This window comes from Peromyscus maniculatus, chromosome 9, assembly GCF_049852395.1.
Source record: "Peromyscus maniculatus bairdii isolate BWxNUB_F1_BW_parent chromosome 9, HU_Pman_BW_mat_3.1, whole genome shotgun sequence".
Lineage (NCBI taxonomy): Eukaryota > Metazoa > Chordata > Mammalia > Rodentia > Cricetidae > Peromyscus > Peromyscus maniculatus.
The window spans coordinates 48,068,162-48,086,308 of NC_134860.1; the positions used below are offsets into that span (position 1 = coordinate 48,068,162).

At 38.1% G+C, this 18,147-nt stretch overlaps 1 protein-coding gene across 1 annotated transcript; it reads right to left on the reverse strand.

Annotated features, from left to right (window-relative positions):
* Nucleotides 1-13,536: 13,536 nt before the first annotated feature.
* Nucleotides 13,537-14,463, reverse strand: LOC102912501 (olfactory receptor 4N4C-like). Its single transcript, XM_006990982.3, has one exon. It carries the CDS (start codon nt 14,461-14,463, stop codon nt 13,537-13,539), a length of 927 nt encoding a protein of 308 aa, XP_006991044.3.
* Nucleotides 14,464-18,147: the final 3,684 nt, after the last annotated feature.

Below are 18,147 nucleotides of genomic sequence, written 5' to 3' on the forward strand. Positions count from 1 at the left end.
CCTCCTCCAGATCAAGGTCTCCTCCGAGGACTGGGATCGACCTGATAGACTCAGTCCAGGCAGGTCCAGTCCCCTCCTCCCAGATTGAGCCAAGCGTCCCTGCATAAGTCCCAGGTTTCAAACAGCTAATTCATGCAATGAGCACAGGACCTGGTACCACTGCCTAGATGCCTCCCAAACAGATCAAGCCAATCAACTGTCTCACCTATTCAGAGGGCCTGATCCAGTTGGGGGCCCCTCAGCCTTTGGTTCATAGTTCATGTGTTTCCATTCATTTGGCTATTTGTCCCTGTGCTTTATCCAACCTTGGTTTCAACAATTCTCACTCATATAAAGCCTCCTCTTTCTCACTAATTAGACTCCCAGTGCTCCACCAGGGGCCTAGCCGTGGATGTCTGCATCCAGATTCCTCAGTCATTGGATGGGGTTTATGGTACAACCATTAGGGTGTTTGGCCATCCCATCACCAGAGTAGTTCAGTCCTGGCTGTCTCTCCACCATTGCCAGCAGTCTTTTGTGGGGGTATCTTTGTGGATTTCTGTGGGCCTCTTTAGCTCTTTGTTTCTTCCTTGTCTCATGTGGTCTTCATTTACCATGGTCTCCTACTCCTTGTTCTCCCTCTCTTTTCTTGATCCAGCTAGGATCTCCCACTCTCTTTCCCTCAACCCTCGCCCTTCATCACTCCCACTCATGTCCAGGCTGTTCATGTAGATCTCATCCATTTCTCCGTGTCTTTCTTGGGGTCCCGTTTTCCAGGTAGCCTCACTGGTGATGTGAGTAGCAGTCCAGTCATCCTTGTTCCACATCTAGCATCCTCCAATGAGTGAGTACATACCATATTTGTCTTTCTGAGTCTGGGTTACCTCACTCAGGATGATTTTTTTCTAGATCCATCCATTTGCCTGCAAACCTCATGATGTCATTGTTTTTTCTCTGCTGAGTAGTATTCCATTGTGTATATGTGCCACAATTTATTTATCCATTCTTCAGTTGAAGGGCATCTAGGTTGTTTCCAGGTTTTGGCTATTACAAACAATGCTGATATGAACATAACTGAGCAAGTGCTCTTGTGGTATGATTGAGCATTTCTTGGGTATATGCCCAGGAGTGGTATAGCTGGATCTTGGGGGAGATTGATTCCCAATTTTCTAAGAAAGCGCCATATTGATTTCCAAAGTGGTTGTACAAGCTTGCATTCCCACCGGCAATGGAGGAGAGTTCCCCTAGTTCCACATCCTCTCCAGCATAAAGCGTCTTCAGTGTTTTGGATCTTAGCCATTCTGACAGGCATAAGGTGGTATCTCAGAGTTGTTTTGATTTGCATTTCCTTGATGATTAGGGATGTTGAGCAATTCCTTAAATGTCTTTCAGCCATTTGAGTTTCCTCTGTTGAGAATTCTCTGTTCAGTTCTAAAGCCCATTTCTCAATTGGACTGTTGGTCGTTTTGATGTCTAATTTCTGGAGTTCTATATATATATATTGGATATCAGCCCTCTGTCACATGTGGGGTTGGTGAAGATCTTTTCCCATTCTGTAGGCTGTCGCTTTGCCTTGTTGACTGTATCCTTTGCTCTACAAAAGCTTCTCAGTTTCAAGAGGTCCCATTGATTGATTGTTTCTCTCAGTGTCTGTGCTACTGGTGTTATATTTAGGAAGTGATCTCCTATGCCAATGCATTCAAGAGTACTTCCTACTTTCTCTTCTAGCAGGTTCAGAGTAGCTGGATTTATGTTGAGGTCCTTGATCCACTTGGACTTAAGTTTTGTGCACGGTGACAGATATGGATCTATTTGCAGCCTTCTACATGTTGATATCCAGTTATGCCAGCACCATTTGTTGAAGATGCTTTCTTTTTTCCATTGTACACTTTTGCCTTCTTTGTCAAAAATTATATGTTCATAGGTGTGTGGGTTAATGTCAGGGTCTTCAATTCGATTCCATTGGTCCCCATGTCGGTTTTTATGCCAATACCAAGCTGTTTTTATTACTGTAGCTCTATAGTAGAGCTTGAAATCAGGGATTGTGATGCCTCCAGAGGTTGTTTTATTGTACAGGATTCTTTTGGCTATCCTGTGTTTTTTGTTTTTCCATATGAAGTTGAGTATTATTCTTTCCAGGTCTGTGAAGAATTGTGTTGGTATTTTGATGGGGATTGCATTGAATCTGTAGATTGGCATTTAAGATTTTAATAACAGGCAGGGTCCTATGCTATTGTTCCCTTTGGGAGAGAGGGCCAAGTATGCACAGAATAAACAACACAGACTCTGGGAGAATGTTGAAACAAGCTCAGTTTATTCAGTAAGAGGCAAGCCTTATATACTCTCTACCCCACCCTGGGGGGAGGTCTGATGAATATGCATCTGCTGGTGTGACATGGCTGCCTCTCATTGGTCCAGGTCATCTCCAGATCATGTTTCAGCTGCTGTTGCTAAGGCCCTTAGGCAGACCCAGGCTGGCTCTCAGAAAGTATCTTATTACTGGTTTGGGCTGGCAGGCCCTCAAGCCTGTTAAGGATGAGTCATCCCACAAATAACCTAAGGCTTTTCATGACAGTGAGACAGCAGCACCAATCTGCTTCATAGATGGATGATGGGTATCAAGAACCTCCACATGGAGGTCACTTTCATGTGGCAAAGCTAGCCATTTGGGCAAGAAGCTGCTCTTGCCTTGACAGTACACTGTACAAACTAGACAAGCAGGACACTAATGATTAAAAACGCTAAACTTTGCCAAGACGAAGTACAACAGTCCTTCAAAATTCCTGCTTCATAGAAAAGTTTGTCAGATATTCTATGCCCATAGGCCGAAAATGGATGCCCCAACATTGCAGAAGAAACTTGGATCACTGTCCAGCAGCCAGATGTCTTTGTCATTTCTATGGTTTTGGAAGTTTGCTCGGCACTTCCTGTCTACTCATGTAATATTATATTCTCCTTGGGTCTTTGTTGGAGTTGGAGATGAGATAGTTATAGTTATAGCTGTCTTGTTAACAAATTTAGAAAAGAAACTTACATAAGAGACATAAAATTTATAAAATTGAGAAACATAAAAGCTTAAATTGTTTATCTAAGAAAATGTTTTGAGGTCTAAAAATAATTTTGTGCTAGTAATAAAAGTTAGGATAGAAAGTAAATTAGGTACACAACTTTGGACTCATCAAGATAAGATAGATAATGGAGTATTTTCTGTGAATTTGCCAAGTGCCACTGGACTGGATATTGTAAATGTAATTCTTAATTGATAACTGTTCTTATTGTATATAGTCTTACTATGTTAAAGCTAAACCCTTTCTTTTTATTTAGACAAATGAGAGGGAAATGTTGCAGAGTATTTGTTTAACTATGTAAAAATGTGTTGCATTTGTTTAATTATGTGAAGATGTTTTGCTGTTTTACCTTGCCTGCCAAAGGCATCTGATTGGTCTAACAAAAAGGTGAATAGCCAATATCAATAGAGGAGGTATAGGTAGGATGTCTAGGGAAGGAGAATAAGTAGGGGGAGGAATTTAGGCTCAGGAAAGAGGGGAGAAAGAAAGAGACAGCAGGGAGACACCAAGGGCCAGATAAACAGACAGGGGAAGCAGGAAAGTATGACATACAGAGTGAAAGACAAAAGCCCCAAGGCAAAATGTAGATGAAAAGAAACAGGTTAAATTAAGCTAAAAGAGCTAGAAGGACAAGCCTAAGCTAAGGTCGAGCATCCATAATTAATGTCTCCTTGTCTTTATTTGGGAGCTGGTTAGTGGCTCAAAAAAAATTTCAATTACAGAAAGTTACGAGAGAAAAAGCACAAGTCACATATATTGGGAAAACTCATAAAATTAATAGCTGATTACTCAAGTGAAACTCAGAAAGCCAGAAGAACCTGCAACAGTACACTCTGACAGATAGTATTCCTGTGTACAGTAATCTTGATTGGCAGTTGTGTCAGAGTTGGAAAAGAATCTTTTCATAATCCAAACAGCCTAAAAATCACATCCCAAACAAAACAATGAGCAGCCAAAGCACTTAAAAAGTAAAAGGATAGAAAAAGTATTCCCAGAAAATGAGATCAAGAATCAAGCAGGCATTCTCATCTTAATATCTCACAAATAGACTTCAAACTAAAACTAGTTAGAAGGGATCAAACAGGGCCTTCATTCTGATCAATGGAATCAGAAAAATATCACGATATTAAACATATGTGCACTAAATTCTAATGCACCCAAATTCATAAAAAGCCTACTAATGGAATTGAAGACACAGATTAACAAAAACTATAGGTGATCTCACCACCCTGCTTTCTTCAATACATAGATCATTTTGACAAATAATAAACAGAGAAACCTAAGAATTAAGTGACACCTTACATCAAATTGGACTAATGTTATATGCAAATGTAAAAAAAACATACATTCTACTTAGCGGCACATGAAAGCCTCTATAAAATAGACCAATGCTAAAATATCATGCCAAAAAAACTTAAAAACTGAGAGCAAACAAACCTGTAGTAAGTGTATAAACTCATGGAGATTAATTCATTACTGAATGATGATTGAATCAAAGAATCAATCCAGAAAGCAATCTATATAGTTCAAGAAATAAGTGAGAACACAGCACAACAAAATCTCTGGGACACATTAAAAATCACTTTAAGAAGGAAGTTTAAAGTCCTAAGTGGCTACATTAAAATTTCAGAGTACAATAAATGACTGAATGATACAACTCAAGATTTTGGAAAGCAAGAAAAAGAAAAACATGGAAAAATTAATAAAAATTGAAGCAAAAATTAATGAAATAGAAATATAAAGGGATAACAACACAAAGAATCAATAAACCTGGGAGTTGGTTGTTGGAGAAGATAAACAAGATGACAGACCCTTTGCCAAACTCACCAAAAAAAAAAATAAGAAATGACTCAAACTAACAGAATCAGTAATGAACCAGGAAACACTACAACAGACACCAAAAAAATACAGACTATTAGAGGGTAATTCTTAAAAACCTCTACTCCATTAATTTGGAAAAGCTAAAAGAACATGGATGAATTCCTTGATTTCAGAGGACACTGTTGACTTGTATGCATCCAGTTCCTCTGCTGTTTATACTTTTTTGCCACTTATTTCATGATGATCCCTGAGTCTTTGGAGGAGCACACAGATGTCCATTTGAGCATTGAGTACTCAATGTTTTCTAATTCTCTGTACATTGACTAGTTGTGGATCTCTGGGTTAATCACCACATACTACAAAAAGAAGTTTCTCTCCTAAGGGTTGAAAGATGAATTAATCCTTAGTAAATGGTTTAGTACCATGTCTACTCAGCAGAATAATTCTAATAGGTCCTCTTACATGCCTATGATAGGTGTAGACACACTGTCATGGCCCCAATAATGATTAAGTGTTTCCTTTTATGGAGAGAAAGTAAATCCAATCAGAAAAATGGTTGATGAATCACACAATAATGCCTCCACTATTATATAAATAGAAATATCTTGCCAGAGCTGTTGCTATTGTAGGTCACAGGGTTCATAGTCCTTTAATTCTTAAATGTTTATTCAAAAAAATGATGGTAAAAATATTCGAGGTACAAAAAGAAATCTTTCTTTATATAGACACATGGCACAATCGTCACATCACACATATACATTATGAGAAGGGAAAAAGATAGGACAATAAAAATCTACTCTATTACTACATTTCAAGTCAACAGTAGAGTATTGTTATAGTCATGGTATTGAACACCAGAAATTCAGGAATTATTCAGAAATTTTTCATTTCATATCAGAAAATTATCTCTGACAGCTTTCCATTTTCTTCAATCTCAGACACATCCTGATAAGCATTATTATGGTATCTGGTTTAACGATTTCCACTTCTTGAATTACAACTACAAGTAATGATCATCTTCTTTTATGTGTTTTGGATTAGATTAATAAAATGTCTTCTTAGTTCACATATATTGTCACAAGGAATATTTAATTCTTTTTTTTGTTAAATAATATTCTTGGGTGTATGCCCATGTATATATCAGTTGACACTTACATTGTTTTTATACAGTAGTCACTGTGAACAATGCTACATTAAGCATGGCAGCTGTGATATTTGTTAAAGTTGTAGATTCAGTTGCTTCAGATAAATGTCCAGGAATGGGACTGCTAGGTCATGTGGATACTCTAGTTTTTCAATATTAGAGCAACTTCTCTACCATTTCCTATAATGTCTATACTTTACAGTCTCATGAAAGTGTACAAGAATCCCCTTTGCTACACATAGTCACCAGTTTCCTCGTGGCCTTTATGGTGAGTATACTCCAAGGATTGTAACTAATGTTCTGTCATCGTAGATATGTACTACATAATCTTTGCTTCACATAAGCAAAATAATAATGACAACTTTTTGTTCCAAGATTTTCACAATTAATTAACATAATGTTGACAGGTTCTTTATTTTTAGAAATGCTATTTAATTATATTCTTCATTAAATACAGCACATTCAATAATTTTTCTTGTTTCTTTTTTTATTAAGAAAATTTTCAAATTCATTTTACACACCATTCAATGATCCCCCTCTTCCCTCCTCCTGGCCCCCAGCCTCCCCCTCCCAACCTACCCCCCACTCTCCCCACAAGAAGGCAAGGGCCTCCCATGGGGAGGCATATCCAGGAGAGGCAAGTCCAAGCCCTTCCCCCTGCCTCGAGGCTGCATGAGGTGTCCCATCATAGGTAATGGACTCCAAAAAGCCTGCTCATGCACCAGGGATGGAATCTGATCCTACCACCAGGGGGCCCCCCCAAGTAGATCAAGCTACACAACTGTCTCCTCATGCAGAGGGTTTTCTCTAAAATCCACCACAAACTCAATCACAAAGCAAAACTCAATACATACCAAAAAAAAATGGAATAATCCACTGAATAGTTTTCTTGTTTCTTTTTTTTTTTCAATTTTTTTTATTTTATATAAGAGATTTTCTAGTCGTTTTACATATCAGCCCCGAATTTCCCTATCTTGCCTCCTCCTCACCCCAGCCTTACCCCCACAATCTGTTCCCCATTCCCACTTCCTCCAAGGCAAGGTCTCCCCTGAGGAGTCAGCTTGGTACATTCAGTTGAGGCAGGTCCAATCCCCCTCCCTGCACCAAGGCTGAGTAAAGTGTCCCAGCATAGGCCCTAGGTTCCAAAAAGCCAGCTCATGCACCAAGGACAGGTCCCGGTCCCACTGCCTGGGGGCCTCCTAAACAGTTCAAGCTAATCAACTGTCTCACTTATCCAGAGGGCCTAGTCCAGTTCCATGGGGGCTCCTCAGGTATTGGTTCATAGTTCATGTGTTTCCACTAGTTTGGCTATTTGTCCCTGTGCTTTTTCCAATCTTGGTCTCAACAATTCTCACTCATACAATCCCTCCTCTCTCTCGTCGATTGGACTCCTGGAGCTCCACCTGGGGCTTGGCCATGGATCTCTGCATCTGCTTCCATCACTCACTGGATGAGAGTTCTATCATGACAGTTAGGGTGTTCCACCATCCTATCACCAGAGTAGGTCAGCTCAGGTACTCTCTCGACCATTGCCAGTAGTCTATAGTGGAGTCATCTTTGTGGATTTCTGGGGACCTCTCTAGCACTCTGCTTCTTCCTATTCCCATGGAGTCTTCATTTATCATGGTATCCCTTTCCTTGTTCTCCCACTCTGTTCCTGATCCAGCCTGGATCTCCCGCTCCTCTAAGCTCTCTTCCCCCACCCCCCCACCCCGCCCTTGCCATCCATTACCCACCCCCTCACCCCTAGTTTGCTCATGTAGATCTCATCTATTTCTCTGTCACTGGGCAATCTCTGTGTCTTTCTTGGGGTCCTCTTTACTAGGTAGCCTCCCTGGAGTTGTCAGTTGCAGTCTGTTTATTTTTTGCTTTACATCTAGCATCCACTCATGAGTGAGTGGATACATACCATGTTTGTCTTTCTGAGTCTGGGTTACCTCACTCAGGATGGTATTTTCTAGTTCCATCCATTTGCCTGCAAACCTCATGATGTCATTGTTTTTCTCTGCTGAGTAGTATTCCATTGTGTATATATACCACATTTTCGTTATCCATTCTTCAGTTGAAGGGCATCTAGGTTGTCCAGGTTCTGGCTATTACAAACAATGCTGATATGAACATTGCTGACCATGTGTCCTTGTGGTATGATTGAGCATTCCTTGGGAATATGCCCAAGAGTGATATAGCTGGGTCTTCAGGGAGATTGCCAGTTTTCTAAGAAAGTGCCATATTGTACAAGCTTGCATTCCCACCAACAGTGGAGGAGAGTTCCCTGTGCTCTACATCCTCTCCAACATAAGCTGTCTTCAGTGTTTTTGATCTTAGCCATTCTGACGGGTGTAAGATGGTATCTCAGAGTTGTTTTGATTTGCATTTCCCTGATGATTAAGGATGTTGAGAAATTTTTTAAATGTCTTTCAGCCATTTGAGCTTCTTCTGTTGAGAATTCTTTGTTTAACTCTATAGCCCATTTTTTAATTGGACTGTTGAATATTTTGAAATCTAATTTCTGGAGTTATATATATATATATATTGGATATCAGCCCTCTGTCAGATGTGGGGTTGGTGAAGATCTTTTCCCATTCTATAGGCTGTTGTTTTGTCTTATTGACCATGTCCTTTGCCCTACAAAAGCTTCTCAGTTTCAAGAGGTCCCATTTACTAATTGTTGCTCTCAGTGTCTGTGCTACTGGAGTTATATTTAGGAAGTGGTCTCCTGTGCCAATATGTTCCAGACTACTTCCTACTTTCTCTTCTATCAAGTTCAGTGTAACTGGATTTATGTTGGGGTCTTTAATCCACTTGGACTTGAGTTTTGTGCATGGCAACAGATATGGATCTATTTGCAATCTTCTGCATGTTGACATCCAGTTATGCCAGCACCATTTCTTGAAGATGCTTTCTTTTTTCCATTGTACAATTTATAAGTCAAGCTTTCACTATTTGCAGATGACATGATAGTGTACATAAGTGACCCCAAAAATTCTACCAAGGAACTCATACAGCTTATAAACACCTTCAGTAATGTGGCAGGATACAAGATTAACTCAAAAAGAAATCAGTAGCTCTCTTATATACAAATGACAAACAGGCTGAGAAAGAAATCAGAGAAACATCACCCTTTACAATAGCCACAAATGATATAAAATACCTTGGGGTAACTCTAACTAAGCAAGTGAAGAATCTGTGTGGTAAGAACTTTAAGTCCCTGAAGAAACAAAGTGAAGAAGATGTCAGAAAATGGAAAGATCTCCCATGCTCATGAATAGGCAGAACCAACATAGTAAAAATGGCAATTTTACCAAAGGCAATCTATAGATTCAGTGCAATCCCCATTCTCAAATTCCCAACCCAATTCTTCACAGACCTGGAAAGAACAATACTCAACTTCATATGGAAAAACAAAAAACCCAGGATAGCTAAAAGAATCCTGTACAATAAAACAACCTCTGGAGGCATCATGATCCCTGACCTCAAGCTCTACTATAGAGCTACAGTAATAAAAACAGCTTGGTACTGGCATAAAAACCGACATGTGGACCAATGGAATCGAATTGAAGACCCTGACATTAATCCACATATCTATGAACATATGATTTTTGACAAAGAAGCCAAAATTTTCTTGTTTCTTGATATCACTAATGTTAGTATCATTATTAACTGCTTTTGAAGAAAACCATTATTTCTTAACAATATTATCAAAGTATCCATGATGTATAACTCTGTGACCAAAATTTATTTTTCTTACCAAAAATCAATAACTTGAGCAAACACAAAAGTGACTTAAAGACTACCATTCATTCGTTGAGGTTTATTTCTACAAGATCATTCTATCAACTATCTTTCAGAGATGTACTCTTACATTTGTCACTTATTAATATATATTAGGAAAGACTTTGTATTGCTTCTCATAAATATTTTCTTACCCTGAAATTTTTATTCTACTCTCCCATGGAGAAAATGAAGATGACTCTCCAGAGGACAAGTGACTTTCCAGAAAAGGATCAGTATGGATGGTAGGGGTGATAGGGATGTCAAAGCCATCTAACAGAATAGAGGGAATCAAGAAAATCAACTCCAGAAGCAGTCAGCAGCAAGACAGTGTACCCATGTAAACAGTAAAACAAAAAAAAAGAACTATTAGATAGACAAAACATGAAGTAGAACCTTTGAAAACTGACTCTACAACTTTGCATTTTGATTGGCTTCGTTTACTGTAGTGTTCTCTGTCTGTTGCCAAGAGGTTTTCTTGATGAGAAGTGAAGACTACACTTGTGTGTGGGTATAAGAATAAATATTTTTAGATTGTAGTTAAGGATTATGCTGTCTCAATTGATACATCTACAAAACACTCCCACAACTAAGGCTCAGGGATCATTGTAGAAGAACGCATGAAAAAATTGTAAGAACCACAGAATCAGGGAGTTTGCTATGAGGTATGTCTTCTAGTAACATCAGAATCTGTAGCAGGAATCTTAAAAGTTCTTATTGATGCCGGGCGGTGGTGGCGCACGCCTTTAATCCCAGCACTCAGGAGGCAGAGCCAGGCGGATCTCTGTGAGTTCGAGGCCAGCCTGAGCTACCAAGTGAGTCCCAGGAAAGGCGCAAAGCTACACAGAGAAACCCTGTCTCGAAAAACCAAAAAAAAAGTTCTTATTGATAAAATCAAACCCAGAGCCAGGTATTGAGGTGAACTGGAAGATCAGAGAACAAGCCACAGCTAACCTCACCTGGTCAACTTCTCAGCTGGTCTTGTTTCCTCAGACTGGAGGCTTCTGTGTCCTCATCCCAATGGCTCTCAGCTGAACTGCTGCTTGAAAGCCTGAAGCTTAACCAGCCAAATGCTTAACCAGTCAAATGCTTCTAGTTTCTGGTCCTCACGCCTTATATACCTTTCTGCTTTCTACCATCACTCCCTAAGATTAAAGGCTTGCTTCCTGGGATTAAAGGCATGAGTCACCATGGCTGGCTGTTTCCAGTGTGGCCTTGAACTCACAGAGATCCCAGATGGATTTCTGCCTCTGGAATGCTAGGATTAAAGGCGTGTGCTATCACTGCCTAACTAGTGGCTTTTCTGTTCTCTGACCCCAGATAAGTTTATTAAGGTACACGATATTTTGGGGAACACAATACCACCACAAGAATCTATAGAGGTAAAGTCTCATGAGCATGACTGCCAAAATTTGAGATGAACAAGGATGACATTAACAAGTATGCCAAACTGGAAGAGGAAAAGTCCATGAGGCCTCAACTCTACACAAAGAACCAAAGAACTATAGGAAACTAAGTGAAGCTGGGATCCTTGAAGGAAAGAGCATAGCAATTAATTGTCCAGTGCCAAATAATCATGCCCAATTACATATATTCAAATAATATTATATGAATTCAAACACTGATATTTAGAAATATGTATGTATATACAAATACATATAAGAATACAATAACAGTTGACAAAATAGAGGCCATGAATTTGACAGAGGTAGGATGGGTATATCAGAGGAATCGGAGGGAGGAAAAGGAAGGAAAAATTTATAATTAAGATATAATCTTAAAATTTAAAAATAAATAGCTTTTATATTTTCTCATTTTTCTATATTTTCATCAAAAATAAACATTTAAAATTATGTAATGTAACCAAACAGCATCAATTGTTTGTGGGCTTGTTGAAGGCAAGCTGAAAGAAATATATATATTTTTTGAAAGAAGGTGATATGAAGGAAAAAGAGACAGATGCTTCCTGACAGGACACACAAATGGGGATGAAATCAGCCAGGATCTGCCTTGGGTTCCCTTTCAGATGAACATTTTCACAAGGAAGTTGAACAGAGACTAAACACTTGAGAAGTGAAATAAGAGGTGTTCTCTTTTGTCCAGTAAGCACTGATGTAGTGCCTGTGTCTAAGACAGCACAGCAGAAATAGATGTGGATGTAAAGTGTTGACTAGAGGCCTGAGTGGTGTCTCTGTGGCTAAGAGCATTTGCTGATCTTTCAGAGAAGCTGAACACAATTCTGAGTACCAGATAGGTTCTAATTCATTACTGCAGTTCCAAGGGACATGACATCCTCTTCTGAATTCTGTGGACAACAGGCACAGGTTTGGTGAACAAACACATGAAGGCAAACACTCACGTACATGAAATAATTCTTTAAATCAAAATAATGACTACAAGAAATAATCAGTGGCCATCAGACTGCTAAAACATCATGGAGAACTGACTATATGGAGACATAGTCTAATTTGGGCATCTAAGTTAAAGAAAGATGAACTCCAATGACTTCCTCTTGGCTCTCAGTATGTTCATCATGTTCTGTGTAACTGTTAAAACTGTCACATCATGAGAATTTCCTTTGCATTCCTATATTTCACAATAGTCTGAGAAATAAATGTTTGAAATGGCAATATTTCATTTTGTAAGTGCTTTGGAAAAGTGAGAGCAGTGAGGAGGATCTGTTACAAATGGCATTATACTTTTGTTGGGAAAAGTAAAAGAAAATGGGAAAGGAAAGCTAAGACGGTGGTGTGGACAAAGTGAATCAGAAGCAGGAGCAAAGGAATGCCAGGAAGCAAGTGCACTTCTTCTTGGAGAGCCACGATAGCCTGTTAACTGGAGAAACTACCTTTGCATGGAGAGCACAGCCGGTGATAAAACTGAAAAGTGGGTAATGTGGAGAAGGTCAGGTAAGTACAAAGTTAGCCAGTCTCACTTTTATACAGAAGCAAGGAGAAACATCACTTAGTTTGACTGTGAGGGGATGAAATGTTTAAAAATGACCTTTGGGAGATTTGTCTTGTAGTACGATGAGATGCTGAAAATTAGATGCTTCTCCAACGATCTAGATGATGAGAAAGGCATTAGACTATAGTGTGAGCAGTGAAATAGAGAATGACATCTCAAAGGATCAAAGGAAGCTGTGTCTTAACTCCAGGAAAAGAGAGAAGAAAAGAAGTGTCCAGCAGTTGCTTCTAATTCATCCCAGGTGATGTTGGGAATAGCAACAGTAAGGTAGCAGAAAGCCCTCTGCCATTTGGCTCTTGATATTTTGCAACCTATTATCCCATGTATGAATATGAATTAATTTATTCATAGAATCTTATGGTGATGGCACATTACACAATGGACAAATCTGTGGGTTAGTTGTTCTTTTGTTTAAAATGCTAATACTTTATTACTATGGTTATGGAGATACTGAAATTATTGTTTTTACCATAAAGTCCTTTAGTGTTTTTACTCTTACATCAATTAAAATTTAATCCCTATATCTATTACACTCATCCATTGTACTTAAACAAATCTATTATCTCTGTTGCGTCTTTTAAAGCATATGAATTTTATTTCCTCACTATGTGTAAATCATTTTTTAAAGAAAAACAAAATAAAGCACTAGGACAAAGGAAAAAATCAATCAAATTGCCTATAATAGCGCTTGACAAATGAGATCTAATCAAAAAGAATGCTATTTATTTTGTAACTTAATAAATGCATGCCAAATTACCCCTGCCTGATTTCTCATTTAAAACCCAATTAACAAACTATTTTGTGAATAAATAACTTTTTCATGGAAGTTTTTACTTCCTGGTTTCGAAGGGTATAAATCACAGGATTCATCAATGGAAATATTACCGTGTGGAAGAAAGAAACCACTTTGTCAGCAGACAAGGCTGTGAATGGACGTGTATAGATGAAAATTGCAGGTCCAAACATAAGAAATATGATTATAACATGAGTGGTACACGTGGATATAGCTTTGTTCTTTCCTTCAGAAGCTGACCTGTGAACATGGCATAAAATAACTGCATATGAAGTGAGAAGCCCAAGAAAGCACACAAGGGTAAGCAGGCCACTATTGAAGATCATTAGGAGTTCAACTACAAAGGTATCTGTACAGGCTAGCTTGATGACCTGTGGGACATCACAGAAGAAGTTATCCAGATGGTTTGGCCCACAGAAGGGCAAGCGAAGGATGAGGACAACCTGAATAAGGGAGTGAACAAAGCCTCCAAGCCACGGAGCCAACAGCATCCCATAGCAGGCTCTAGGGCTCATGACAGTGGAATAGTGTAAGGGCCTGCAGATGGCAATGTAGCGGTCAAAGGCCATCACGACCAGAAGTAAAAATTCCCCTCCTCCAAGGAAATGCAAGAAAAATAGCTGAGTGATGCAGGCTCTATACGAGATTATCTTCTTCTCAGAGAAGATGTCCACCAACATCCTGGGAGTCACAATGAAAGAATAGGAGGCATCCAGGAAGGCCAAATTTCCCAGAAATAAATAAAGTGGGGCATTGAGTCCAGGGTCTGATATGATGGTGAGGATGATGAAGACATTTCCAGGCAAGATGATGATGTAGAAAATTAAGCTCAGAGCAAAGACCAAGAGCTGGATGTCATATGACTGGGTCAGTCCTATGAGGATGAATTCTGTGACAACTGTCCTGTTTTCTGCCTCCATTACCAGTCCCTATAGAACATAACAATCAAACATTTCTTTCCATCTCTTCCATTTAGATCATTGATATTCTCCTTCTAGAAGCTTAGTTAGACACAAGTAAATTATCCCATCACTTTCCACATATAAACTGTCTCCTCTGTACTTTAGCGTCTACATTTCATTACTACCAAACATTCTGCTCTTTTAGCCACACCTTCCTGCCAGCTTTACTCCTGAACTTCTGTTTGATTCTCATATGAGGAAAAAGCTGCCATTGTCCTGAGTTTATTTCTCATTGCCCTGAGGTATTTTTTTTAAAGAAACCAACCTACTTACATATATTAAAGTCTTCATGTATATATTGTACAAGAGGATAGATGAAGATTGATAGTCAAGAGGAGTGATATACACACATTCAATGTCTTAGCTATAATGTAATTGTACATTTATTTATCAAAACTATTGAACTATATTACCAGTTGAAATTTGTTTTTTAGTCATCAATTATGCCTTAAGAATGCTGGCCTAATTAAATACACACACACAAAAAAAAAACAGCAACAACAAAAACATTTCCTGAAGACATTTTTCCTTACAGAAAATGTAGCCATTAATCATGTGTGAATACAGGTGCTTTGGGGCAGTTAGCGAAGAGAAAACCGATAATTTTCTACATATAATCTCCCTGTGAGGATTGTGCTCTGTAACAGGATGAGTGTGAAAATTTACTGTTATCATAACTGTAACAATTTCATGACATGTATATTTTTATCCAAGTCTTTGAAGGCCTGTCTTTTAGTTTTATGGTTTTTATGGCATCATTCTGGGTTGTTGACTATAAAATATACAAAGAAACCTTTAAGATATTTGTGTTTACCAGAAATAGGTTGTGAGTTAGATGCAATTTGAATAACCAAAGGCTCAGATATTACATTAAAATAATTCAGTCTGATAGAGAATGATGTTTTACACAGTTTGCTTACAAAATGCACTTTTTAAAAAATAATATCTTTGAGAATAGAGTTGAAGGCAAGAGGGCAACTGAAAAGAAAGACAGAGTGAAATAGAAAAGGAGTAAAAGAACAAATCTCTCAAATTAAAAATCAGTTCAATTATGTATAATTATACCTCTATTAAATATCAAAGATCTTCTCTATTTCTATGTCTCTCATTCATCTCTACTCTAACCTTATATTGATAGATTTAATAATGACACTAATTTCCATATTTTGTTAAACTAAGAATTACAGAAAAAGCACATTAGATCAGGCACACACACACATACACACACACACACATACACACACACTAGTGTGTATGTGTTTACTAGAAAAAATAAATATATAGATACATACACATTGTATCCTAAGCAAAACAAAGCTCAAAATGTGTACAGTAGATGATCACATACACATGTGTTCATTGGCAGCACTAACTGAACTTGATATTATTATTATTATTATTATTATTATTATTATTATTATTATTATAAACACTAAAATTAAGACATGTAGTTTGAAGGGAGATGTGGAAGGCACAAAGGGGGAGTCAAAGACGTACTAGTAGATGGAGATGCTCATTAGCTTTTGTATAAATGTACAAATGCACTAGGTATTCTAAGTTCTAAGAAGTAAATAGATGTGATACATATTTTCTTTTCCTTAATTTTAGACTGAAATTGTTGAGTTTGTTTACTGCATGAATCTGAGATTACAAAATCAAAACTTAAATGGATTTAACATCAGCCTGGTGTCAAATCCCAAATTCAGTGTTCCTCAGTATTACTTGTAAAAGAAGAACCTCTTTTCCCAGCTGTGTGGGAAACTATGTCAGTTTATCTTTCTCAAAATCTGGATTTTCTTCTAAAATTTCAGCATAACATTTCTGTATTGATGAATGGTTATTTTCTCTCACTTGTTTCAGTTAGTAGTTATAAATTTATGGCTAGGAGTAGACATCAAAATGATTTGTATTTTAATAAGCACTATGCAATCCTAATAAAACAACTCTAAATATCAGAAGAAAGAAGTGTATTATTGAGAATGCACCTTAATTTGGCATTAATTTATCATTTTATTTTTGCTATATTTCTTTGCATTCAATAGTAAGTATAAAACATGAGGTACTGCATTTTTGTATCCCTTAGTTTTATTCTTTATCAATATGAAGAATAGTAAGAACATTTACCTCTCTAACTATCCATCAATACTCTCACACAGCAAACGTCTCCTTCTTCCAATGAAATAGGCAATACCTGACTGTTCCAACTTTATTCTTATTTTTTTCTTCTAAGAGAGGGGCCTTTTACAGTTTGACATACACAATTTGTGATGCAATGAAAAATGGGCCTTGGGAATTTGAAGGCTAAGTAAACTGTAGGGAATTTCTGTAGGAATTGTCAAAATGCCAACAGGTTATGGACAAAGAATGAAACTAGGGGTTTATTACACAGAGATGTCCAAATAAATGTCAGTCAAGATTTACAAGATAAGCAGTGGGTTCTAAAACAAATATTCTATCACTGACAGATTAGAGACCCTTGAACTGGAACTAATTTGAATGCTCTTCTCTCTGAGGACAACCATTCATGCCACTAGGAAGCACTATGCAAGCTTCCAAAGGAGGGACGCAGCCACAAGTCCTACCCAGCTATAATGCCTATGAGCCACAGCAATGTCCAGTATGCTGTAGTGGCATGCATACCTTGGTGGTAACAAATAAACCTCTAACTGGACTTAAGACTCACTCAACAAGAGGGAAATCATGTCTGGTGCTGGAAGTCTAGCTAACTAATCAGTGCTTGTGAATGCATGGTCATTGGAGGAGAATTTACAGCTATACACTTACTAAAGCAGTCCAATCCCTAACAACAATGTGTAAACATTTGTCCTTGATCTCACAGATAAGTGTAGTCTCACTCCTCATCAAGAAAACATCTCTTTACAACAGAAGGAGACCACTACAGAAAATTACAACCAATTCAATTGCAGATCTATGGAGCTCATCCTCATTGATACCTCTATAAAACACCCCTATGTGTGTAGCTCAGAGGACATTTCAAAAGAGGGCTTAGAAAGTTTGTAAGAACTCAAGAATCAGGGGGTTTCCTGTGAGATTGGGTAACCTAGTAATATCAGAAGCTAGAGCCATAAAGTCTCACCACCATGGCTGCCCAAAGGTGACCTCAAAAGGATGACAGTAACCATGCCACAGTAGACAAAGAAAGCCCATGAGGTCTCAGTCTTGCACAAAGTACTGCAGGTAACTGAGAAAATCTGGGTGTGGGAGAGGTGGTCTTTCCCAAAGAAGAAACACCAATTGTCCAATAACAAATGGTCAGTCCTGAAAACACACATACCAGTAAAATTATGACAGAACAGGGTATATTAAGAAAATATATGTATATGCACATATATGCATGCAATAACATGCATATAGAAAAGAGTCACTAAATTTGAAAGAGAGCCTGGAGGGATATATGGGAGAGTTTGGAGGAAGGAAGAGGGAGGAAGAAATGTTGTAATTATATTATAATATCAAAAATAAAAGAAAAAATCACTTTCTGTGTAACTGTTGGGGGCCATTACAAAAACCACAACCAATATACAAAGTTGTGGAGCCCAGCCCAAAAAAAATATCTACAATACAACTCCCACATCTAAAGCTCTGGAATAATTTCACAAGAGGGGGCAAATGGATTCTAAA